Source organism: Cyclopterus lumpus, chromosome 16 (assembly GCF_009769545.1).
Source record: "Cyclopterus lumpus isolate fCycLum1 chromosome 16, fCycLum1.pri, whole genome shotgun sequence".
NCBI lineage: Eukaryota > Metazoa > Chordata > Actinopteri > Perciformes > Cyclopteridae > Cyclopterus > Cyclopterus lumpus.
In genome coordinates, this window is record NC_046981.1 from 5232043 (window position 1) to 5257227 (window position 25185).

Below are 25185 nucleotides of genomic sequence, written 5' to 3' on the forward strand. Positions count from 1 at the left end.
CAAAAGAGTGATAAAACGTGTCTTTTCTTAAATATGAAGTCAAATGAATTTGTCTCTATCACCTTGAGGAAGGCCTCTTTCTGCTCCAGATGTTTGCTGATCATTGGGGTGACGTGGTCTGAGTCACTGTTCGGGCCCAACTTATCTGCACCACCACACCAGTCCTCTTCCCTCTTGTACTCCTGCTCCAGGCTTTCTAACACACTGCAGACCTGAAACATAGACGACACGGTCCATACGACCTTCGTACAAAATAACACTGGCCTTCTGCTGGCCTAGACTTTAAACTGCACATCTTTGGGAGCATTTTCTTCATTACACTCTTTCATCATAAACCTTCCTCGTCTAATTTACATGATCCCTTTTTGACGCTGCTGCTCAGAAGCATCCCACACACAAATACCTGCTCAGAGGTCTTGTAGAAGGCCACGGAAGCATTGACCAGCTTGAGTCGGTCCTCCATCTTCAGCATCAGCTGCTGCCAGTGGTCCGCCACCTTGACGTCAAACGGAAAACAAACCCAGCTCACCACTTGCATTGGTCTGGTTTTTCTTTTAGAGGCGTATGCGATTGTAAGAGAGCGGTACCTTTTCAGCACAGTCTCTGATCATATCCATGTCGTAGTGGTTCGCCTGGAGTAAAGCCTCGGCCTTCTGCTGTACCTGCAGCGCACTCTGATGGGTTTTCTGCATGGGATAAAACCAAAAAGAAACGATGAAATTCAAAAAAGTTATATGGATCTCCATATCCCAATGATTGCTTTGAAAGTACAGCCGCATCTCCCTATTGGACCCTGCAGGGCTGTTTGGTGATGAGTAGAGGACTGGGGAGGATAGCGTTTGATTATAGCTGTGTCATAAAGATTTTGAGGATGCTGAAGGGAGCATTCTGGAGAGGAAATGAGATAGGTGAGGTGGAAAAAGGACAGCATCTGGTGATTTTTGTGTCATAGCGGTTAGCCTGAGAATAAGGCTTTTGACTCCTTGATGGTGCATGAGCACTAGAGGAAAGGAAAACAGAAGGAGATTAAGGAAGCGTGAGTGGCTTCCTGCCACCTTTGGTAACGTCTGCAGCTCCTGCGGAGTCGTGTCAAGGAGCACTTTCACATATCACTTGTTCTTTTCTCACCACGCGGGACCCATTGCGGGCTTCAGGGATTACAGTTATGGCATGCGTGTTCAAATTCAAGTCTCACATAAAGGTAGCTTTCTTCTGAGCATGCATCTTTGTGTTTGTGTGTGTGTGTATGAGAGCTCTGTAGAAGTAGGTCAGCTACAGGCCTGCATGAAATGAGCCAGGCATGACGGAGTTCAAAGGAAATACACCCTGCATAATCAGTAGTAAAGAGAGAAAGGATCTAGATATTAGTCCTTTATAATTCCATTTCATGGGTGACTCGTGAAGATGAGTTTCAGGAAAAAGGCAAAAGGTAAAAAGAATGAAGGCCAACGGAGTAAAGGAGATGAAGAAGTGGTAAAAAAAAATGAGGTTAAAGGGAGGTGAAGACAGGAACAGGCATTTTATGTTGTATTTTACCTCTATTGCATGTTGGAATTGTTCATGTTCCTTCTGCAGCTGTTCGGCTTCCTGTAACGAACTGGCAGTGATCAGACCAGCGTTCAGCATTGACTCCCCATTACGGATCCAACCCAGAACCTAAGGAATACACAGATACACACAGGTTTTTGTAATTGTTCCCATTTCATTGTCTTATTATGCGTTCACTTGAACAGAATTGAATCAATTGTACTCCTTGTGCTTTGAAAACATCTGCAATCAAACTAAATCATTGTCCAATCACTTCACAAACTCAGACAGACTCCTCTGTCCTCTATGCTTTTTAAAAATGTACAATATTCTCCGTCCATGTGCGCACATTTTTATCTGTCTCTTCTCCTACATATATATTGTTCATTCCTTCTCAAACCTGGTAACCTCCTCATTCCCTTGTATCCACACTTCCCGTTTTCACCGTGCACACATTTCCCTACCGACAGTATAGATTACATATTTTACTCCGTCCTTTCTCTCCTTATCTCTTTAGCGTACACATAATCTCCGAGATGTACACAGAATCCTATTTGTTCATAGTTGTGTTGGCCCAGTTTGAGCCAAAGGGCATTGAAACACAATCTGTCACACACCTGCTGTGTGTGGGTGATGGGCAGAACTGCCACGGAAGCTTGGCTATAAAAGTGATGATGGAACACAACTCAGACTCTCTTTTATCAGCAACCTTAACAGAGCCTACGTTTCCATTGCACATGCAATAAATGCCTTGAGTCACGACCGGTATGTCAGATACTCAATATATTAGAGGAGTGGTATATACACTTTACGTGACTTAATGCATGGACAAACAGCAGCAAATCTCGACATGATGAGTCCATATATGATTCATCAGTGTGGTACGGCATGCCATTAGGTTTACAACATATACGCCAACTGAGGCCACTTTACAGTACTTGAGTGCTTTCATTTTTTTTGCTCTATCCATAAACTTAAAACTGGCCCGCATGGAAAGGCTTCGATATGTATAAATAAATCAGCGGCAGAAATGTATAGGCTACAATTACCAGATTATGGTTGTGTCCAACTTTAGTCTGACAGGGTTGCAGTAATTTCTCAGGATTTGATGGAGGGGCAATAATGGCTTTATGAGGTTAATGAAAGGCAGAACCAGTTTAGCTGTGTTTTATCTGAGAAATCTGTCAAAAACAACAACAACTAATATGTACATTAGTTTATGATGTGTGCTCGAAGTAGTTTAAATGTATTCACCAGCATAAAAACCAGAGGCCACCACTTAAGATAATTCTGATTTAGAAATGACATGAGCTGCACCGACATGCATAGGTTCCTGAAACAGGTCCATAGTTGCATATATAGTGCCGCCTCTCTGTGGGTAGATGAGCATCATATAACATCACTCTACGATCTTCCTGTCAGATCTGTTCAGTAAATACAATGGCAGCGAATCTTCTGAAATGTTTTGTCGCCGTTCTTTCTGGGTATCAATTTTTGTTATTTTTGGTCTCAATTTCATGCCACTTTTGTTCAATCTTTCATTTATTCTAGTTCAAGTTGAAACATAAAGCCTTTTTTGTTATTCGGCCGCACCGCTATGATAACAGGCGTAGTTGAGAAAATAAAGTGTATGTTGTTTTTTTGGTTTTGCTTTGAAACATTGAAAACTCTCAATTGTCTTGCTTTGATTATATTCATCTACTGAATACATTTTGGGAGAAAATCGACCAAATTTCAATTCATTACCATCTCTCAATAAAACTTGTCCGAGCATCCAACCGAACTGTATTGCTCCGACTATTTCCCAAAGTCAGAATGATACACACACACACACACACACATAGAATAGAAATACAGCGAATGAGAGAGATGGAGAAAGAAAGGAAGCAGTTTGGGGTAAGAGATTTTTTGACACAGGATGAGTCATCTAGCCAACGCATGTACCGACAGAACACAGTGCAGCCTTTTAGCACTTTAACGCACTCTGCCGTAACGTCATGGTACGGCTGTAGCAATAAATTGTCTGACTGGCTTTCAACAAGTCAGTTTGACCTCAGCGCTACAGATAACCCGAAGGTGTGTGTTTGTTTCTGAAATGCAGCACATGTGAGCAATCATCTATGGACACACGCGCATGCATACACCTCCAATAGCTCAACGCCCGATACAACGTTTGTTTATTGTCAATTAAACGTGTTCCAAGTACTTTTTTGTGAGTTTATTCTTCCATAAATTAAAGGCCTCTTCTGCAGCGTGTTTTCTTGGCTACAAAGATTCTACCTGCAGCACACTTTGCTCCCACTGCTCTAAGGCTGTGCCATTGTTTATCCTTGTTCAACCCTCTTGTGTTTTTCTCTCAAGTACATACCTGTTTGACTTCAGCCTGCAGATGCCTTAATTGGACACACTGCTCCAGATGTCTCCTGTGCTGCTCCGCTGCCAAGTCCAACTCCTGCTGCTTCTCGTGGAGAAACTCCAGCAGGTCCTGGACCCGTGTGGCCATGTCCACGTCTCTGTCGCACAACAGCTCCACACCTGCACACGGTGGACACTTTTATTTTAATGCCGATAACAATCTATCTTTTATAATGCTCGCTTATGTGTGTTCAGTCAATAATCACTAACTATACCGTTACGGACAAGAATAAACGGGTATTGAATAGAGGTAATGACAGGGAGCGGTATAAAATATGTATTTCATTTATAACCTGCATCGATAGAATAGCAAACATTTTTTTAAATAGATCTACAGAAATAAACAGCTTACATTTTAATAGCATAAAGCCCCCGCAGACTGTGAACTGCTGATCTTGTGAAAGCTGACGAAATAATGCCAAATCAGCACAAATCTTTTCTGACACATTTAGCATCCTCATCCCATTTCCGTCCTGCATTGTGTGCCAGTGGTGCTGCTAGCTGCAGGGCTGGCCCTAATAAAAGTTATTGTCCCGAGGCAAGCCGCAGAGGCAGCTTTACTAGCACGAAAAAACATCTGTGTAGTTAGCAGTAGCGGCGCCATCAGTCTGCGATCACTAAATAAATGCTTCACTGCTGCTCACTGTTTCTGTTTCCTCACTCACCGGACGCCTGGACCTCCGTGACATACTGCAGCAGCTCTTGTCCCTGGTGGATGACGTCGAAGGTGAGGTTGTTCATAGTGAGCGCCTTGTCGGCATGGTGCTGTAGCCTCTGCTCAGCCAGCGTCAGGTCCTCGGTGTCAAAGTCACTCATCTGGGGGGGCAGTTCCTCGTTCCATGACTCCAGGTCTGAGATGATCTGAGAGGATGGAGAGAGTGAGATAGGAAGAAGGGTGAGAGTGAATGAGAATGAGAACGGCGCCCTACTCAGTGACGTTTAAAATAATTCAGCAGGTTTTTTTTGGCTTCATTTGGCCGGTCGAAGAGGGAAAAAAATGAAGTGAGAAAGTTTGTTTGAACTAATGTGTGACAAAGGTCACGGACGGCTCTTGAACCCTGGAGGTGTCATGGTGCAAATATTACGACAACAAGATGTATTACAACAATGATTCACCAGCACACACATTAAAATAAAGCCCCAGCCAAAGCCATTCCATAATACACATACCTTTTTATGAGTAAGATCATTTTTTAATCCCCAGTCAGACAGTTTAATCACTGTGACCCAACACCCTAAACTGACTGCCATAATAAAAGATAACATATTACAGTGATGATGCATGGCTGGTAAATCAGATGCACTGAGATGTCAGTGCTTGCCTCTGACTGCCCACGCAGACTGAATCATGATACCGGGGGCACCTTGATCCTGGCACCATCCAGCTCTGTCTGTCAAGGTTTTCTTCTTCTTCTCTTTTTTTTTTTTTTACAAACTCTGGAGGTCTAGACTAAACTTTTAGAATATATCCACCTCTTGCTCTGATGCAGATGACGTCACCTTGAATGGCCAACGAACTGTACCTGAAGAGAGCGTCGGGTCTTTATTTAAGACAGGCCGTTACTAAACACAGGGTTAGAGAACCTATTTCCCCCTTTTTGTGCGAGTGTATTTTATTATAGTATTTTATGATTGACGTATTAATAGCTGTCACTGCTGTCTGTGGTTGAGAACACCTGTTCCTGGAAGGTGTGTACTGTTCAACATCTGGAGGAAGTGTTACGGTTTAACGAAAGCAACATCGAGAACAAAGAAGAGGTCCACATTCGGTAGATTTCTGGTAAAAAAAAAGTCACACTGTGAAGCACCACAAACTGTATGGCAAGACTATATTGTTCTTATATATATCTGTGTACAGATTGTAAAGCCCTCTTAGGAAAATGTGCCATTGTAGTCTATACAAAATAAATTGAATTGAATATATACTGAACCTATAATGTGAGCCTATTGTACAGATACTGGTCAGTAATCATTAATAGGTCATTATTTCCGAATACACTGCGCCTCTGGCTTTTCTATGGGACCAGGTGTAGTTTGGAATCATACCTCAAAGATAGACATTTACATGTACTTTGGTCATAACGTGATTCACGAAAAACAAAACTGATCAGATTTCAACATTCGTGCTCTCAGCTACTTTCGGGGCATGTTTTGAACCTGGAGTCCGTCCTACATTCAGCTGTTCCTGTAACCTTAGAAACTAATGTGAAAGATGTGTCCATTTCAAAACGTGTGCCCTGACAACTGGACGTCTGTGAGAGTTACATGTAAGTAACGGGAATATGTTGTGCAGTAGCTCATAACAGTGGTAAAATTTGATCCGTGCGCAAAAAAAATGAAAATGAGATGCTTTTGCAGCTGTCCTCGTCAATTCACCCGCCGCTATCTTGTGCTTAAATCATCTCCAACAATGGAGAAATGGAAGAGAGTGGACTTGGAAAAAGGAAAGTCCAGAGAGTTTTAATGTGCGACAGAAGAAATAACGCTGATGTTTGCGTGTCCGTAACTTTGATTAAGATCAAATAGAAAAGCGATGGTCAAGTTAAGAAGATTCTTAACATGAAACAGAATATCTGTATGAGAACATGAACCTCTCGGGCCGAGCTATTTTAAATTCTGAATCTCTCAGGTACTTCACCAGACTAGACCTCAATCCTGCTGTTTCGAACACAACAGCGCTACAGATACTGAGGTTTGATTCATAGTGCAGTGACATATATGCACGTATAGTATATACAAAATGTAAAAACAAAGGTCGGTGCGTATTAGCAATAACAGTTCACTGCAGGCTGCAGTGTATGATTGTGCTATTTGACGTTTGCAACGTTTAGGGAAAACCAGCGAATAGATGCCAACTGCCCCTAAGCGCAAGGACAGATTATATACAAACTGATTTACAGTAAATACAGTTCAACAATAAGCAACAGTGAGTCCATATAATGTACATTATTTCAAGAAATCAGAATCTCAGAAATTCTTTGTTTTCTATAATATCTCTCTTCCATTTGGTTTCTTTGAAAACTGTGATTCTCATGATATTGACTATGAAATCAGAGGCTCTACCAGTATTTATTCTCAGGTGTACCTCCAAACACCAGCAGTCACCAAGATGCAGTTTCACCATTAACAACCAGCCGTTATTGTTAACACAGAGAAAGCCCCAGCTTGCAGCTTATGAATGAAACCTCAAATGCTAAAAGGAACAAGAGGTCTTTTTGGTATTTCTATATGAATATATGTATTCAATTTATTATTAAAACAAAAAAAGAAGGCATGTTTTTTTAAATGTATTATTAAGAGCATGTTTCTCTGTTTATGTAGAAAATAGTGCTTCACTTCGGAAAAAGTACTCCAGGAATTTGGATTCACACAAATTTCCCTGCAATAAAACTTCCTCTGTATGGAAACGTAACTTTATTGAGAAGCACCCAGAGTAATATCATTATTTTAACATAAAAAAACAATACCTTCTCTAACTACTATTGTTATTTGACAAGTCTGGCAACGAAATATGAACTTACCAAGTAGTCCTTTGCACTCTGCTTCCCTCTCCTCTTGCAGTTGAGTAAAATGCCCTCTCTGTGCAAACAGACCATCTCCCTCAGCTGCCAACACGGTGGAAAATAAATAACGGAGGAGACAAGTCCTCTACTGACCATGCTGTTTTTTCCCCCTCTGTGGTGTGCACTGATACAGAGCTTATCGTCAGAGAAGAAAGAACTGTGAGACAAGTACGTCTCACCTTAACCCCCCCCCCATTCAAACTAAGAGGGAGTGGCGCTGTGCATGTGTGTGTGTGTGTGTGTGGGCAGGGAGCCAAATGCTTCCTCCACCCATCTTCATGATGGAGCACTTTGGCATACTAATCCTCTGTCTAGGTGTGTGTGTGTGTGTGGGCATACTTCAGTGTTCAACGTGGGACATTAGCAGATTCACCACCATTCCCTGACTTGACACGCAGAGCTATTGCGAGACTTATCTGGTCTTTTGGACTTAACAATACAGACGAAAACAAAGTGATTAAAATGTATCATGAGGGGAACATGAATATCTGTAACAATTTTCTGACATTTTACTCAAAACCACAAATGTGAATGTCGTGGTGGCGCTCGTCAAATGATGTACCATCCAGGATAAACGAGAAAGGGTAACACACAAAAAACTATTTCACACAAATATACTTACTTTCCACAAATCTAGATTTTCCTTACACGTAGTCATATTAAAAAAAAGTAAATAAATAAAAGGGAACTAAACTGGAATGAGTCAGTGGAAGAGACTTTTTTTAAAAAAATCATAGCACACGTGAGAGTATCGCTGTGAATTCAACCAGCAGGCATCCTCCCTCTGGGACTGAACCTCCCATTTACTGTGTAACGGTCTATCAGCTCAGACTCACAGTCATGTGGGTTTTCCAGAGTGTCGCTTGTCATATTTGACTAATCATAACGCATTTAAGAGAAAAACTACGAGGCCAATAAAACAAACAAAAAGGTCTTACGTGTTACATTTATGTCTGTCATTCCCTTTTTCTCAACTCATCACATTCTTTGCAATTTTCATTTTCACCTCCAATTTTCATTTTTCACCTCTACATTTCTACTTTTCCCCCCACCACCTTCCTCCTGTGGGTACGTTTATAAATTCTAGTCCACCTCTGATGTTTTTCATGCTCATTGGTGAAGCTCTTTTCCCAAATAGTCCCCCATCAGATGTCATACATGTAAGGATATGCATTTCACCCCATCTCACGCTGCTCTACTTCATCTGTTAGCATTATCACTTTTTTTCCTGAACTTTTGCAGGATAGGAGCAAAAATAAATATTCATCATGCACCAAACTTCCATCTCCCGCCTACTCACGTCAATGGCATCCCTCTCAAAGATGCGGAGCTGGAGGAAGAGCTCCAGTTTGATCTTCCTTTCTTGGAACAGCTCCTCCATCTGGCCCTGGGCTTCATCCAGCTGCTGTAGCACGCTCTCGATGTGGGCCATGGAGCTGTTGTGGGGAGTCTTGTTGCTCGAGATGGCCGAGTCTCTGTGGAGAGAGGTCAAATGCAGAGGATTTAAAGGTACAGTGCATCAGTGGTCAGAGTTGTGGCTCTAAGTCTTTGTCAATACATGGCTAAGGGACTCAAAAGAAAACATAATGTTGTTCTTTTTGAAAAATGTTCCCTCTCCTTTGCTCTGTTTACTTCGTCTGTTTGGGAAAATCCCTCCTATCTTTTTCCCTTCACCTCAATACCACATGACAGTCTAATGATCACAGACAAAATGCCAAACTAGGCCAAGGGGCTCTGCATTACTTCGTTTTGCTATGGAGTACAAAGTAAGTTGTTTTCAGAGATACGGGAATGTCGTTGTAATGTTGTCACTCTAAACTTTTCTGGATAAAACTAAAGTGTTGATGTAAAGCATGCGTGTAGTTTATCCTCATGTATGTTATATATCAACGCAGCTATGAGTGTAGCATGTATTATTAATTGTCACCTGAGCTGTTGTATGAGGTCCTCTCCCTCCTTGATGACATTGACAGTAGCCTGCAGGGTGGTCTGCTGCTGCTGGCCGAAACGCTTGATCAGGTCCTGCACCGCTTCCACCGACTCGGCGTACACATCATCCAGCAGCTCCTTCTGAAGCTCCTCCAACCACGTCCACAGCTAGCAGGTGATTGACAGGAAAGGCAAGCCAGTTAAAACACAGCGTCACGTAGTGCACGCCTCCATGAGAAAAAAAAAAAAAAAAGACAGTCCTGCTGTGAACAGAGGACACAAGCTGAAGGAGGCGGGGCAGATACACACAGCCCCGTGAGTTAAACACAGATGGAGGAATCGATAGACGAGCGACAGAATGGACCGACAGAACATTGGAGACGGGAAATAAAAATCCTGACCGGCTCTGCCCAAAGCTGGTGTTTTGTGAATGGTCACCTTTGTAACAGATTAGCCATCTGGCTGAATTGGCTCAGCGTCCTAAAGCCCTGGCACACAATAGGAGAGAGACCCCGGTGCCCACGGTTTGTCTAACACCCACACTGACTACTCAAAAACACGTCCACTTTTGGTATTGTAACCATCATCCACTTCGTAGCATGCATGTTACCGTTTACCCGATAATCTATAAAGACATCGACACTGACACCAAATACACACATGGCTGAGTGGCTGTTTTTTTGGGAACACATAATAACACATAATAAAAGGCCTGGTGGCAGTTTATGTCAGACTGGGATAGTCGAGACTTGCATTGTCGGTGTTTGGGTGGAAGAAGCAATACTGGGCTTTCATCTGCGGCACGATATACACAAAATAATAAAAAATATTTGGCCAACTCGGCAAACTAGTCACTAACGTAGATTTATTTACAATATCGGAAATGAAAAAGAGATTGTGCCTTTTGGAGAGACTTCATCTGTGCACTTCATGAATATCAGTGCGGATGAATCCCCTCTCTTGCAATGTAGTTCACACACACACACACACACACACACACACACACACACACACACACACACACACACACACACACACACACACACACACACACACACAGCGACTCGCACCAGTGTGAGCTGACAGATGGGATGAAGGAGATTTGTCCATATGCACATTGAAGACTAGCTTCATGAATAACACCGCGGCTCTGTCTGTGTAAACAGGATGTAGAGTTAACAAATGCAGAGCAAGAGTGTTATGTCAGTGTGGAGAGGTTAATTTTGACAGCCAAAGATGTGCAGTGTCTGACTTCCAACACTGTGAAAGGAATTAAGGGGGTGGTGCAGTATGTAAGTACTGATTCCCTGCCTTTTCTTAATTATTTTAAAGAATGAGATCAATAATAATAAGGGCATTAAACAGTGAGGAAGGCAAATTGCACTACAGAAGGAAGGGAAAGGACCAATATTTACACAGGGATCAAATACACACAAACACACACAATCTCATTCTCATTGTGAAGGCAATACTGTCAGTATATAAAGCATTGAAAGGTTTGGTTGTAATTCCTAATGTGTGATATAGAAGCACCATTGTGTGTGTGTGTGTGTGTGTGTGTGTTTTGACATATGAGCACACACACAATGCCCTTGACACTCAATAACAATTGAACACAGTTAGAAGTTCTGGCAAAATTATAATGAGAAATGCAAAAAAAAAGTTAACTTAGATGGCATTTCAGCTATATGTTACGCTACAGAAATATGATGAAGTGGACATGACTGTGACTCACTTAACGCCCGTGTAAAAGTCCTAGATGGTAGTGGTCAATTGTTTGAATTATTATCTTTATTATCTTCATGCAAAAGATTATGTCCTAAACATAAGGCAAAACAGAGAAGTCAAATCAAGGTGGCAAATAGGGCTCACTAGGGTTGAGGAGAGGACAGGAAAGACAATACACACCTCTTTGACGTGTGTGTGGAAAGCAACAGACATGTCCAGCAGGACTTTACGCTGCTCGACGCGTCGCACAAAGTCCTGGATGCGATCCTCGAGCTGGTGGGCCGCCTGGTAGATTTCCTCTGGGTCACACTCTCCGGTCTGGGCCAGCTGCTCTGCTGCCTCCAGCAATTTGTCAGCATTGGTGTAGGTGTTCTGCAACGTTAACATGAAGCATATTCACCTTGTCAAGTGTTGTATTGGTCTAGACTCTAGGAGAATACAGCAACTTCAAAACTAGATCCAGTTATTAAGCGTCTCTGTCCTTTGGACTTAAAAACTCACCTGTGCAACCTCCTCAAAGTCCTCATGTCTCTTCTGCAGAGCCCTGGCTCTGTGTAAAGACTTCCCAACACCCGTGTGTTTACTGAGGAAGGCCTCGCCATGGTTTTCTATCCAGTCCAGCACCTTGAAACACACACACACACACACACACATTTAATGCACCCAGTTGAACAATTATGGTACATTGAGGATGCAGTACACATTTCCGAGCAGTAGGGGGTGCAACTGACTGGCATGATTCAGATCATATTAATATTACAGTAGTCTGTAGATGTCATCTCTCTCTCTCTCTCTCTCTCTCCCTTCTGTCTTGTCTCACTCCCCCCCCCCTCCCCCTTTCTTTGCTCTTTTCCCCCCATATGCAGTTTGTCATGTTTAAATTACACTAATGTGACAATTAGGTTTTGCCTAATTGTCCACATTTGCACATGCTCAAATCCAGAGCAGTGCAAAGTGTCAACATTTACACTGTGGATGAGATTAGCTATAAATCTTTGGATATAATGACCTTATTATCTATTAAACAGATGAATAATACTTCATTTGTTTCTATGTGGGGTAATTAAAGAGATTTTCATGATGCTTTTAAGGTCTGTTTTGACGGGACAAACACATATGAACACACGCGCAATGCCCTCGACACTTTACGTGACAGTAAATTGCATCACCATGGAAACCGCTACAAGGAGAAAAAGGTGATGAAAGAGTGGATGGAAGAGGAGGAAGATCGAAGCGCAAAGATGAAGCAAGACAGAGAGAGAGAGAGAGAGAGAGAGAGAGAGAGGGAAGGAGGGGGCCGAGAGGCAGAGAAGAGTTCATGCCCGAAGGGTAGAAACGCGGAGATGACACTATACAACATCTCAGTAGTTTTGATCTCAGCGCTCTGTCATCCAGATAGAGAGAGATAGAAACTCTCACTCTGAAAACCCCACGAGGAAGTGGAAAAAAAGTCTTTGAAAGAAGCTGGAGCCGATTATATTAGCCTGTGTTTTAATATCCCACCCTCTGCTGATCGGTATGAAACCAAAACCAAAAACATTTCTTGGATCTTTAAAATCATTCAAAATAGTAAGACAGCACCACTTAACGTACTGTATGTGTTGTTTTTCAGTTTCCCATTTCAATATATTTATTAACTCTCGATGCAGAATACATTGTGTACTGTTGCTTGTAAAAATGTATTTAGTCGAATAAGTTTGGAAGGAAAGGAGTGTGCAGGTGTCTCTTACTTGCTGGACATCCTGCTGAAAGACACACAGCTGCAGCCGTTGATGCAGGCGGACTTTGCGATGCTGCCAGATGTTTTCCAGCTGTCTCTGGTGATGCAGCACCTCGTGGATGATGTCGAGGACGTGGTGCACGGCCTTGGAGTAGTTCGCCGATGCCATCAGGGAATCGGCGCTTCCCGGGGTCAAAGGTCTCTGTAGTTTATCCAAAAGAGACTTACCATCCTGGCTGACCTGGAAAAGGGGGAGAGGTAGTTTGACGTATTGGACATAAAGTATATTTTACATGAGAATAACGAAATACTTAAATGATCAGTTTAAGTAAAGATGTGTGAAAAAAGACACATTCATCTGATTTTTATTTTCCCACTACTTTTAACATTTGTTTTGACTTGAAAGACACACTTTAAAATGAGTAGAACCATTGTTTCATTCATATTTCTGTTATAAATATATTTTACAACATTGACAATATTTTAGTTTTTACTTAGAAACAATTAACACACCCCTTAGAGATTTTTGTTCACTGTTTCCATTGTAAATAAATATAACTCAAACACAAATGTATTTATACTTTATATTACATATTTTGCATTGTATTGAAGTGTGTATTTTGAATACATTTTGAATACATGATTTTGTGTTCTGCGGAGGTGGCATTATTATTTGCATCTGCATTTGTGGTGTGTGTGTGTGTGTGTGTGTGTGTGTGTGTGCGTGTGCGTGTGTGTGTGCGTGTGTGTGTGCGTGTGTGTGCCTGTGTACTGACCTCAGAGTACGCAGTTGTGATGTGCTCATATAATCCCTGGTGATGGTGGATTGTGTCTTCCAGATCCTGGAGTTCAGAGGGCAGCTCTCCTTCACCACATGCCTTACACCACGGCTCCACTTTACTCATGTACTGGGGAGTACACACATAATACACACATTGTATTACACAGACCTACATACATATTTAAAAAGGCATACAGTAATATAATATATCGTATATGCTGAGATGACTCTGCATTAGGATAGCCCTCGATCAGCTGTAAGCTAAAACTAGCTCTACATAAAGGTTTGGTAGCCCAATTGTTCTGGTTGGAAAGAAAAAAGAAGAGAAAGAGAAAATTCAAGAAAAAAAGAAGTGACAGCAGAAAGGGAAGAATATATGATTTGTTTGAAATGAAATACTAACATCATACTACGATACAACATGTCGTATGAAATATGTTCCAACTCCACCTGCATAGTGGACACTAGAAATTCCAGGACCGTACACTAGAAAAGCAAGAATTTCTAAATATGAGACGTGAGCTAACTGAACATACTTAACCGCCTCAAAACTCTTCAAGCTGTCCAATGGCAGAGAGTCTAAATTGATTACGAGTTACGGTAATCAAAACATACAATAACTAATGTCTGTAACGCCGCTCCGTCCACCGTTGAAAACGAAAAATATCAATAACTTACAGGGAAATCTTGAACATTAAAGACTGTACCGCAGAGAGGCCACTCATCAATTAATAAGTGTCAACGACTAACTAATGCGTTGTTACTGCAACCGTAAGCAGAACAGCGGAGAGCAGTATTGATCATTTAAATGGTCTTTTGACTTCTATTAGGGAGAAAGCAGCCATAGTGCTGGAGCCAAAACATTTATTTCTCCTCTTTCTCTTTAAATCTACTTTATTTCTGTACCTGGTCTGCTTTCTGGTGGAAGCTGGCGGACATCTCCAGCAGGGTGCTGCGCTCGTCCAGTGCCGCGGCGAACGCCTTCCACTCCTGCTCCAGCTGTCCTGAGATCTGCTGGATCTGCTGGGAGGCGTAGTGGCCTGATTCCAGGAGCCGGTTCCCGACCGACATGATCCGATTGATGTTCACGTACACGTTCTGTGTTTAGGTGCACGAGAAGGAAGATGGCAACGATCACAACACATGCTAAAATGAATTGTTTTTTAATTCAATAAAAAATACTGGAAACAATTAGTTTACCTGAACATCCAGTGGTTTAAGTCTAAAGACACCTGACCGGAGGCACCGCTGGCTCATATGAACAATGTTTTCTGTGTAATGTCTGTAATGCCATGATGCATGAAGGTGAAACCAGCACGACCGGCTGTATTTCCACAAAGCGATCAATGTGCGTTCGTGAAATATTGGAGCCACAATCACATTAACGTACACAGAAAAAATCAGAGAGAATAAAGTCTATACATGCACCCTCGTCATAAAACTACCCCTCCACTACTCAAGCATGCACACACACATCCTCTACCTAAGCCCTGAACATCCGGTACAGACACACACACACACACACACACACACACACATCTTTGTGGGCATTAAAAAGTAATTCACTTGGGAGGCATAGCCCGTGTGAATAATGAAAAGAAACTAATTTGCCTCATATCATTCAGTTTTTTTTAATATATGGGTTTCAAGCTGTTTCGTGTAGATAGGCACGGATCAGCAAACGCTAATTAACAACTGTGTTAACAGCCTGTTATTATTCTATTCAATTACTGCTCCTGGAGCCTATTATGGCTCTTAGTTTGTTTGTTTCGATCACGACGGGGAGGAGAGATGAACCCAACACCAGCTACAGCCCTCAGACAAATGATGAGTTCTCATCCAAATTGAGGACGCTGGATTGTTGCTTTGTTTAGTTTTGACCTACGTGGCTTTCTGTCGGCCTCTTATTCTGAAATTAAGTTTTGGAAATAGTTTTGAAGAGCTTTACTTTTACTTGGAGGAGTTTTTGCATGCAAACAAAGCAACGCCATTCTGCTCTTGTAAGTTGTGATACACAGAGGAACAGTGGTCCACAGTAGAACTACAGTAATCCTACTATAAACACTGCAAAGGCAAAAATCATATATAACAGGACAATTATCTATAAGCTACTATAGATGTTATGTGGAATTATTCAACGGAGAACAATTGAAACATGCACAAAATGACCTTAAAGAGAACACACACACACACACAGACACATCCATCCGAGTCACAACCAATATCGCCTGAGGCCTCGAGTCATCTGCAGGACATTATGAATCAGATGAGACGACAGAAGCTGGACCTCTCAAACCCACATGGTGGTAAAGCTTTAATGCAAAACTGATGCAGGAAAGGGGGAGGGCAACGATAGGGAGAAGGTCTCCCTAACTCAAACCTGATGAGAGTATATGGGGCAAGTGGAACTGAAAGGGAGAACAAGAACAGACAGAAAGAGAGAGAGAGAGGAGGAGGAGGAAAGGGAGGGCAACACCTTTGACCCAGAGATCAATTCATCTAAAGAGTGATAGAGAGACCCAGACTGTAACTAGATCCCCCCCCCCCCCCCCCCCCCCGACCCCTGTTCCAGTGTTTCCTCTTTTCTTCTACTTTTTTTCTACTTTTGATTCTTGACAAAATTACAGTGTTTCGTGATTGTTTTCGGAAGCATTGTATATCAGTGAATTACCACGACGACAGCAATAACCAGAATAACCACTAATGCAATATTGCAAAAACAATGTTGATCTTTTAAAACCGTTAACGCCTGGTATTAGAACTGTTTCCCCTCTTATTTTTGTTCTCTCTCATACATATATATATATATATATATATATATATATATATATATATATATATAAACTGGAAACTCACACAGAAACAAGAGGACCAAAAAGTATTTCTACAGGGACACACATGAACACACAAACCCTGACACTACGTATTTCCATTCAGACAAGCAGGCAACAGGAAGGGGAAACGCTGCTTCCTGTGGAAGAATGGGTGGAGGGGGCGGTGGTCACTCCGAGTGTACCCGACTGTGTGTGTGCGTGTGTGTGTTTTTCCAGTGTATTGTGAAAATATGTGGTTTTATAATGCAGTTGCATCTGTCTTTTCTTCTATGTTCTCTCTGTGGATGGCCACACTGAGGCCGCCTCTGGGATCTGATGTTGACGCCACTCGCTGCACGTGGTCCCTAACACCAATGTGTGTGGGGGGGGGGGGGGGTGAGGTTATGGGCCCCTTTCCTCTTGGCGACACTCTTCAGACCAAACATAATTACTGTACGATTTTTGGGGTATGACTCTTTTTTTAAAGTTTTTTTTTTTTTGGAGTCATTTTGGTTGCAATAGAGGTAGTGGGTTGAACGAGTAGGTATTGCCAGACAGGGATTATACCGACTGTCACTAATGAAATGTGATACAATAAAATGTGGCTATATAAGGGAATTAGGGCAGTGTATTATTTGTGCTGGGCAGAAGACAAATAGAAACTGGAAGGGTCAGGTATTGATGACGTATGCTTTTTAGTGAGCACTACTAAGACGGCTTAGGACCGCATGCACACAGTAGAATGTCCTCGGCTGCATTTATTAGTCCACAGCAAAGCTCCACGGAGGTAGGGGAGGGCAGGGAGGGTTGGGAAGCAGAGCAACCGAGGGCAGCACAAATCTCTGGGAGGGGCAGGGATGTAATATGGGTCAATTATGGGAACAGCACTATGACAAGACATGACAGAGGGGGCAGAGTTGAGGCGGAGTGGGAAACAGCTGAATAATACGAGAGAGACAGCGGCAGGACAGAAAGTATCAGTCCACAACGCGCCGTGGCCCGAGGAAGAGGATGCTTCGGGATAAAATAAGGAGGCGCATGTATGCGTGTGTGGTGGTTGTAAAAGGGTTGTTACTGTGACTGTATCGCCTGTGTCTCAGACTGTTTTTGTGCATGTGTGTGTGTGTGTGTGTGTGTGTGTGTGTGTGTGTGTGAGCAACTCCTTACCATGCAGTTCATGGCAAAGTGGTTGTGCTGGGTCTGCAGCTCCACGGCTTGCTGGTGGCTCCCTCCGATCTCCGTGTAACTTGTGAGAAAAAGCCCCTTGTTGTGCATGATCCAGTCGAACATCTACACACAAAAGAGGGAAAGAAAATGCAGTTAGTCTCACAGAATGCACTACACATTAAAAAGGGTCTTTCCATCTCGTGTTTACTCTGAGCAACTGCACTGAGAATAAGAGACCGCCTGTTGTTTGGTGTTTGTAATTAACCCAAACCTTTCATCACTGCACTGACTTTTAGACGGAAGTCATCTTCAAGCTCTCGCTGAGTGTGTGAGTGTAGTGTACGTGTGTGTGTGTGTGTGTGTGTAGTGTAGTGTAAAATGTGTGTGCACTTCCACACTCCTTTCATTTATGTGGCGGTGTTTTCTTTCTCTCTCTACATGCTTGGTGTACGTAAAAGGTGTGTTTAATTACAGATGCGACACTGAGCAGGCCTCTGCATTTGCCTCCAGCTTTGCACAGTTCAACATTGTTGCATCACTCAGCACCAGACATGACATTCACACTCTCTGAAACACTGACCACACAGCGGCACACACTCAAACACATTCATTTCCTCTCTGTTTCTATGCACACAAACGCACAGCTCAGATAATATTTGCCAGAGATATAAAATAGGACTAAAAAAAACACAACTCAATTACCAAAATAATTTGACAAATAAAAAATGTAATACTATACATTACAATACATTTATGCCTCGCTAATCTGGGATTCACATGGGTGAAAGTGAATCCGAGGATTTGAACGCCTCGATTATTGTGTTTTCAAAATACCTCACCGAGCGTGTCATGCACACATGCATGCTCATGCATCAGATTAGCTTCTCTGCAGACTGAAATACTTCTCTGTATCAAGGAAATTATTTGTGCATTTGCACATATACACCATATAAGCACCAAGTAGCGAGAAAAAGGAGGAGGCAGTGAGTTCTAGTCTCAACCACCTAGTAATTGTGAAATTGATAGAATACACGCTGAAGAAGGCCATCTCGGTCGTAACGTCTGTGTGACAGTATTAAAAAGTAAAACTGATGTGCAGTCCTAGTGTTTCATTTTATATAAGTCACATGAAGGATCCAGCGTCCCGTCTTTATTAATATCTCATTTTAAATTGAGCGCATTGTTCCTTCATATTTACTGTGAGGAACCAATCACAATGGACACACGGTTTCAACCATCATGCACATGACATGGAGAACAGGATGAACATAGCACTCTGACCTTCTCTGCGTCCTGTTCGAACAGACGCAACTGGAAACACTGGTCCAGCTTCAGTTTCCTCATGTGCCACAGCTGCTGCAGATTCTGGCGTGTCCCATGCAACTTATCCAACAAACCCGTCACTTTAGCTACCAGGTTGTGCGCGTCCGCGTGCACGTGGAAGCCGTGGTGATGGTCGTTGGAATCTCCACTCGCTCCGCTACTGCGGTTACTGTATCCGCTTTCGCTGCTACTTCCACCTCCTGCGGTCTGTGACTGTAGCCTCTGGAGCAGCCTTCGTCCCTGGGCATCCAGCTCCTCCACCGATGCCTTCGTGGCCCTTTTCTTCAGCGATGCGTGTTCTTCCATGAGCCGGCGAGCCCCCTCCAGGTCCCGCGGGAGATCACGCTGGGACAAGGTTTCCTGGAGCTCCTCGAGGCGGGCAAGGGCCCGCGCTGAGTCGCTGGCAAAGGTCTCAAACGACAGCCGCACCTGGAATGAAAGTCACAAAGGAACGGCCTTTTCCATTATGGAAATAACACATTTCAACTCATCAAGTCTTAGTCAAAGACAAGTCTTGCAGGTGAAGCTCTGCTGTAAAGAGCAGAGCTGTTTTTGAATTTTAAAGAACAAAAGAACAGAACAAAAAGAGAGAGTATCCAAACCTCAATCCATTCATCATGGTTGTACTCCAAGCTGCCCTCAAAGTCAGCTGTGAGCTGGGATGAGTCCACGATCTTGGATAAACCATCTAAGGAGACCATCACCGTCTGGGGTGGGTGGGACAAATGAAGTCAGAAGGGACAATAAAGAGACAGGAAAAAAAGAAAGAAAGATACAGGCAAAGAAAAAACAAGAAAAAGGGAGGACAAAAAGGAGACAAAGAGAGAAACAATGTAATCACCATCACAGTCCTCATCTTGGTAACACTCCAAATGAATCGAACGCTAACTCGTTAACATATTTCCAACCGTTAAACTAAGGTTTTGAAAAGAATGTGCAGCGTCAGTGGCTCCACATGTCTACTGTTTAGATAGGTGGCGTGACCAAAAAAATAAACAGCATTCCACACATTTTAAGCTGCTTTTCATGTTATCGTTAATAAGATGGAAATACATGGATATAAACCCTCAGGAAGTAAAAGCAAACAGCGTTCACTAGAGCAAAGGAAACACAACAAAAAAACAGAAAATAAATGGTCAGATTTGGGGTTGGGGCCAGTGCTCTCCAGTATCGATGTGATTGTAATGCTTCTTTGACTCTCTGCAAGCAAACTGAGACACACCACCAGGAGTAGTTGTTGTTTGAGGGGTCAACCTACACACGCCGGCAGCAGGGGGCTGTGCAATAAAAACATCATCTGGCACTGCTGGATAACGAGCAGCAGTTGTGAAAACTCGACAGCACTCGGCGAGGACGACGGAGGACCACATCTTGATCACGTCCCCCCCCCCCCCCCCCCCCCCCCCCCCCCCGCATAGAACTTTACAGCCAGAGACTCAAACCAGTGACCTCCTGGTTATCATTAACATCATCATCATCATCATCATCGGTGGCGGCTTCGTCACATTCAGGACATGTGTGATCATAAAAAAAAAACAACACAACAACAAGCGGCTTGTCCAAACCCAACGCCCCTACTGTTGGGATGTAATGCTTTGCCATGTCCTATATATCCTGTTCCCATAGTAACTGGGTCAGGACTAAATATACCACCATTACGTGCCCACAGAGGACAGAACAGTGCCACTGTCACCGAGCAGCAGCTCATTTAGAGCTGATAAATTATGAAACTCTATAAGCTCACAACACAATACTCATCTTAATAATATATAGAACACTAGTCTGATGTAATGAGCTCTACCAATATACAAATTAAAAAAAACAGTAATATAATCATTAACTGTCTAGCATCCCTAACATCCACAACGATAAAACCAGGCTTTATGTTAAAGGCTTTTGTGCATTAGAAGTAGTAAAAGCGAGTGTCACCGACCTCAAATTCAAACTTAGAGCTGCCGAAGTTGGTCCTCTGCTTCTGCCAGAAGTTGTCTGGCTTGATGATGAGGGCGACGTGGATACAAGATGGAAAAGACTCCTGGAGGATCTTCAGCAGAGGCTTGATGCTGTCCCACTTAGAACCACGCATGTCCACAATGACTGTGAAGCCGTGTCTGGCCACCTCCTCACTGCAAAAGAAACAGGAACAAACCGGTCAGATCCTAGGATGAGAAGCAAATGAACACGTGTGAAGACGTGCAACTTTTTAATTGTTTTATTAGGCTTAAACCATTAGGCTAGCATAGGGGAGAGTACAAACAAAAGACAGTAGCAACCAGATGTGTTTGATTTGAGACTGAACAAACCTGAATGAGCCGACAGAAACAATGTCGACCTATTGACTCACATCATCGTCACAACATACCAGAATCAGAGACGATTAAACAGCCACGAAACATACGAAAAATCTAAATGCAAAAGTGGCAAAAAAGACGAAAAAGTCAAAAGATCCCGTGCAAAGCTCCAGAGCATCTGGGGAGGAAAGAAATTGTTAAAACATTCAAGCGTTGACATTTCCACCGCTGCTTACCGGGAGTCCTTCTGCTGTATAAGTCCATAAAAGGTTGTTCCTCTGTGTTAAAGGCTTTAATCTGAATGTGTCTAGCTAGGAGACAGAAACAAACCCGGGCCCTCCTGCTCTAACTCTCTCTGACCTCACGTCTGAAAACAGATAGGCGGCCAAATGGGTAGAGAAAAACAGAGAGAGGGAGAGAGAGAGGGAGAGAGAGGGGGAGAGAGAGAAGCAGATGTAACAGAAGGGGGAATATAAGAAATATTTAGACAGGAGAAAGAGAAATCAAGCTGACCTCCTTCTGAGTTCGTGACACTTGGTTCCTTCTGCGCCTCAAACTGATAAGTGAGAACAGACACGTCTTTTCTCCCCCTAAGTTACCTCTCAACGCAGTCCCTAAAGACGTGAGCCTTTGAGAAGAACCTGGAAGTCTTAACGCACCAACTGAAACCAGTGTGTCCTGATTCAGAGCACGCGACTGCAACGCCACATAGTATTTTAGGAGAAAAGCACTAAAGGTAACTACAATGTTTGAATATGGTTTTAATACATTCTATTAGTATGAGACAGAGGAAGGAATACAGGTGACATGTTTCACTTATAACAGTGTTATCCAGTCTGCACTCCAAACTGAACACCAACTCATGTGGCATAAAAGTCCAATCCTGGCGATCCTTCAGTTACATGATTTAAAACTTTTTGGAGTTTTTATGCGCCTCTGAAAATGTGCCAAAAGGCTTCTTTCCAGGGGGTCATATCTGATTAATAGTTGGTTCTTGGACAGAATTGCAAACGATCTACAATATACAAACATTTGCATCATTCTGAATACTGCTGACTGAAAATACATATATTTCCTTTGTTTTGCCTTGTACATCCCAGAAAGCCTTGAAGCCCTTAAGAAACCTGGACCCAATTTTGTACAGAAATTGATCTGGACCACCTCTCGCCTCCAGACAAATCTCCAAACTCTGGACCAGTAAAGCACTAGAACGAGCGGCGCAGGGGGATCAGAAGAAGCAGAACAGGAGAGTGCAAGCATAATCACAACTGACTCCAAGCACAACAGCCTGGAGCTAAGTGGTACATGTGAAGTAAAAGGCGGTTCTAGACTTGAACATCAGCATGCACAGAACTTCAGAGCGCAATGGAGTAAAACCTCACAAGAACATCCTGTGGCTACACAGAACAAGAAGCGGCACTTTAAGTTTAATCAGACCTGACTCACTCTAACGAGACATTATCAATGGCAGAGCGAGAGAGAGAGAGAGAGAGAGAGGAGAGTTAGTAAGAACACATAAAGCTTTTTTCTAGAAAGTTGAGAGGATATAACACAGGGGGAAGAGGAAAGGGGGTTGAATATTTAGAGAACCCAAAATAAAACCACCCCAGCTTGTTTGTAGCCTCAGGTTATGCTTCAGCGTTTTAAATGAAAGCAAGGTGGCAAGTCTGACACAAAGAAAGCAACAAGATGTGTGTGAGTGTGACTGCACAAAAGGCCAAGAAGGAGGAGTCTGTTTCAAATTAAGGCCGGATCAAGAAAAGGGTGTGCAAACGTGTGTGTGTGTGTGCGCGTGTGTGTGCGTGAGTGTTCACAGTTTGAATCCTCTACAGAAACCTTGTGCATTGGTGTGTTTGTAAGTAAATAGTTCCCACCTGGGAATGGTAGCCAGGTAGGCTATCAGCCTGCGCAGGTCTTCGGGTCGTATTCTGTCGTGGTTGCTCCGTGCTGGAAAGGTGAGAACGGGACCTCCGCGTCTGTCTTTGCCACCTTTGGGAGAAATGAAGCAACGAAAACAACCGTTACTCCCCATGTAGATGATGCTCGTCAACTGCAGCGCCCTGGTGGTGAGCGAAGAGTGGTGTCAATAAAAAGAAGTTCTCAGTGGTAAACTCTTGGTTGCTGTTTGACTAATGGAAAGGGTTTTCTCTGCCTTTCACACATCAGTGCCGTGACAGGAAATACGTGCACTCCACACAGAGAAAGAAAAGAAAGAAATGTACACTTTTATTTATCCCCATGGGGAAATACTTCTCTGCATTTGACCCATCCTTAGTTATTAAGGAGCAGTGGGCTGCAGTGAACCAACTGGGGGTTCAGTGTCTTGCTCAAGAACACTTCGACATGCAACTTATGGGGAGAGTGGGGATTGAACCGGGAACCTTGTGGTTGCGGGACGACCACTCTCCCCCCCATGAACTACAGCCGACCCACAGTCTTGTCATCTTCTTGTGATTTAGTCATTATTCTGATCAAGAGTACCACTTTTCAACTCTCGTAAGCACTAAAATGAACAACTTTGTTGATGCTGAAACAGAAAGCAGTGTTTGTGATTGGCTGACACGTCGGGGAGCATATTCTATAAAACTGAACCCTCCACTTCTGTCTCAATGATCAGGAGGACTCGGCCTCGCTTCGCGCATTTATCTCTTCTGATGAATCGCTTTTGCATTCGCCCTGCAAGACGAGCCGAGTACACATCTGACCTGAGAGAAAGGCGACCTTCTCCTTGAGGATAGGAAGCACGTCGATGGCCTTCATGTCCTCATTGCGATGGAACCCTGAAACACAGAGAAGAATGGAGAGGTAAGCGAGGCGGGTGGCTTGCAACTAAAATGCAAACATAAAGACAAATGAATCTCTATCATGAATTCAATTTAAGAAGACAATATTTCTTTGTGGTTAGTATTTGCTGATAATGCTTTAAGTTTAACTGACCCGGCAAACTGCTCGTTTTAATTCGTAGGACTTCCATCGAGTCTCCCAATCAAGTCACTGTCTACAGCCAATGAGGAAAGAAAACTCAACCAGACTTTCTTTGACATATAGCTTAAAAGTTAACAATATTATGCTATAAACATGGACGTATACCTTGGACAATAACATCAACTGTATTGAAGAAAAAAAAAACGCCACTCAAATACTTTTTTTCAACCATTGTCCTGCTTGGATCAACAGATGGCACACTGGGTAATAACAGGAAGCAAAATGGAGCAACTCAACATACACACACACACACACACACACACACACACATACAAATGTGTCAGAGCAGTTAGTCATGAAGACAACTGAACATTATAATGTAAGGATCTACAATGCAGTCAAATGACGTATGATATTTTCTTAATTTCCCCAGCATAACGTATCAGATAATGATTTCTATGTTTTTTTAATGTAAAAACAGTGTATTCTTATTTGGTTAACATTACACATTATCACTGCATAGTGATATTAACATTTGACTACCAAAGTATATCAGTTTATGTTCGAGTCCAGTTGGACGTTTGTGCCAAAATGACCCACAAATATAATTCCTCCGGCCATGGGTGTCGTCGGAGTCATAAAAACAAAAAAAACAAAAAATACTATCCGGATAATTTCAATATGAAAAAGCAGCAAATGGAAATAAAAAACAATAAAAACACTGTAATGCACCATCATCCATAGCTGAAAGCTATAATGCGGCATTTACTCGAAAGAAAACCCACATCAACCATGATATGGACAGCTTTGACCACATAATATGAATGCATGCGAGTGAGGAGTGGTGTGTGTGTGTGTGTGTGTGTGTGTGGGGGGGGGGGGGGGGGGGGGGGGGGGGGGGGGGGGGGGGGGGGGGGGGGGGGGGGGGGGGGGGGGGGCAGTTCCTCCCTGCAGATGCAGTTAGCTGGTGATGTCATCAGATATCGCTCATTCTAGCTGTGAG

General features: G+C 42.9%; 1 protein-coding gene across 9 annotated transcripts in view; it reads right to left on the reverse strand.

The window, feature by feature from the left end:
• Positions 1 to 25185, reverse strand: part of triob (trio Rho guanine nucleotide exchange factor b) — an 89151-nt gene that overhangs the window by 30848 nt on the left and 33118 nt on the right. For 7 of the 9 annotated variants that reach the window (XR_004611199.1, XR_004611198.1, XM_034553094.1 and 4 more), the window contains exons 3-21: positions 23963 to 24037; positions 23132 to 23246; positions 20900 to 21092; positions 19569 to 19673; positions 18925 to 19395; positions 17644 to 17766; positions 14570 to 14761; positions 13659 to 13790; positions 12893 to 13123; positions 11664 to 11786; positions 11343 to 11534; positions 9433 to 9602; positions 8806 to 8980; positions 4608 to 4803; positions 3896 to 4062; positions 1537 to 1656; positions 588 to 686; positions 404 to 496; positions 63 to 212 (exon numbers count right to left, since the gene is read on the reverse strand). Coding sequence is in view for 7 of the 9 variants with exons in the window: in XM_034553094.1 (XP_034408985.1) it covers positions 63 to 212; positions 404 to 496; positions 588 to 686; positions 1537 to 1656; positions 3896 to 4062; positions 4608 to 4803; positions 8806 to 8980; positions 9433 to 9602; positions 11343 to 11534; positions 11664 to 11786; positions 12893 to 13123; positions 13659 to 13790; positions 14570 to 14761; positions 17644 to 17766; positions 18925 to 19395; positions 19569 to 19673; positions 20900 to 21092; positions 23132 to 23246; positions 23963 to 24037 (3122 nt within the window). In the remaining 2 variants the exon portion in view is untranslated. Of the gene's footprint in view, positions 1 to 62; positions 213 to 403; positions 497 to 587; positions 687 to 1536; positions 1657 to 3895; positions 4063 to 4607; positions 4804 to 8805; positions 8981 to 9432; positions 9603 to 11342; positions 11535 to 11663; positions 11787 to 12892; positions 13124 to 13658; positions 13791 to 14569; positions 14762 to 17643; positions 17767 to 18924; positions 19396 to 19568; positions 19674 to 20899; positions 21093 to 21493; positions 21602 to 23131; positions 23247 to 23962; positions 24038 to 24194; positions 24256 to 24347; positions 24381 to 25185 lie in introns of those variants that run through there. The other 2 variants (XM_034553093.1, XM_034553095.1) reach the window with 2 other exon arrangements.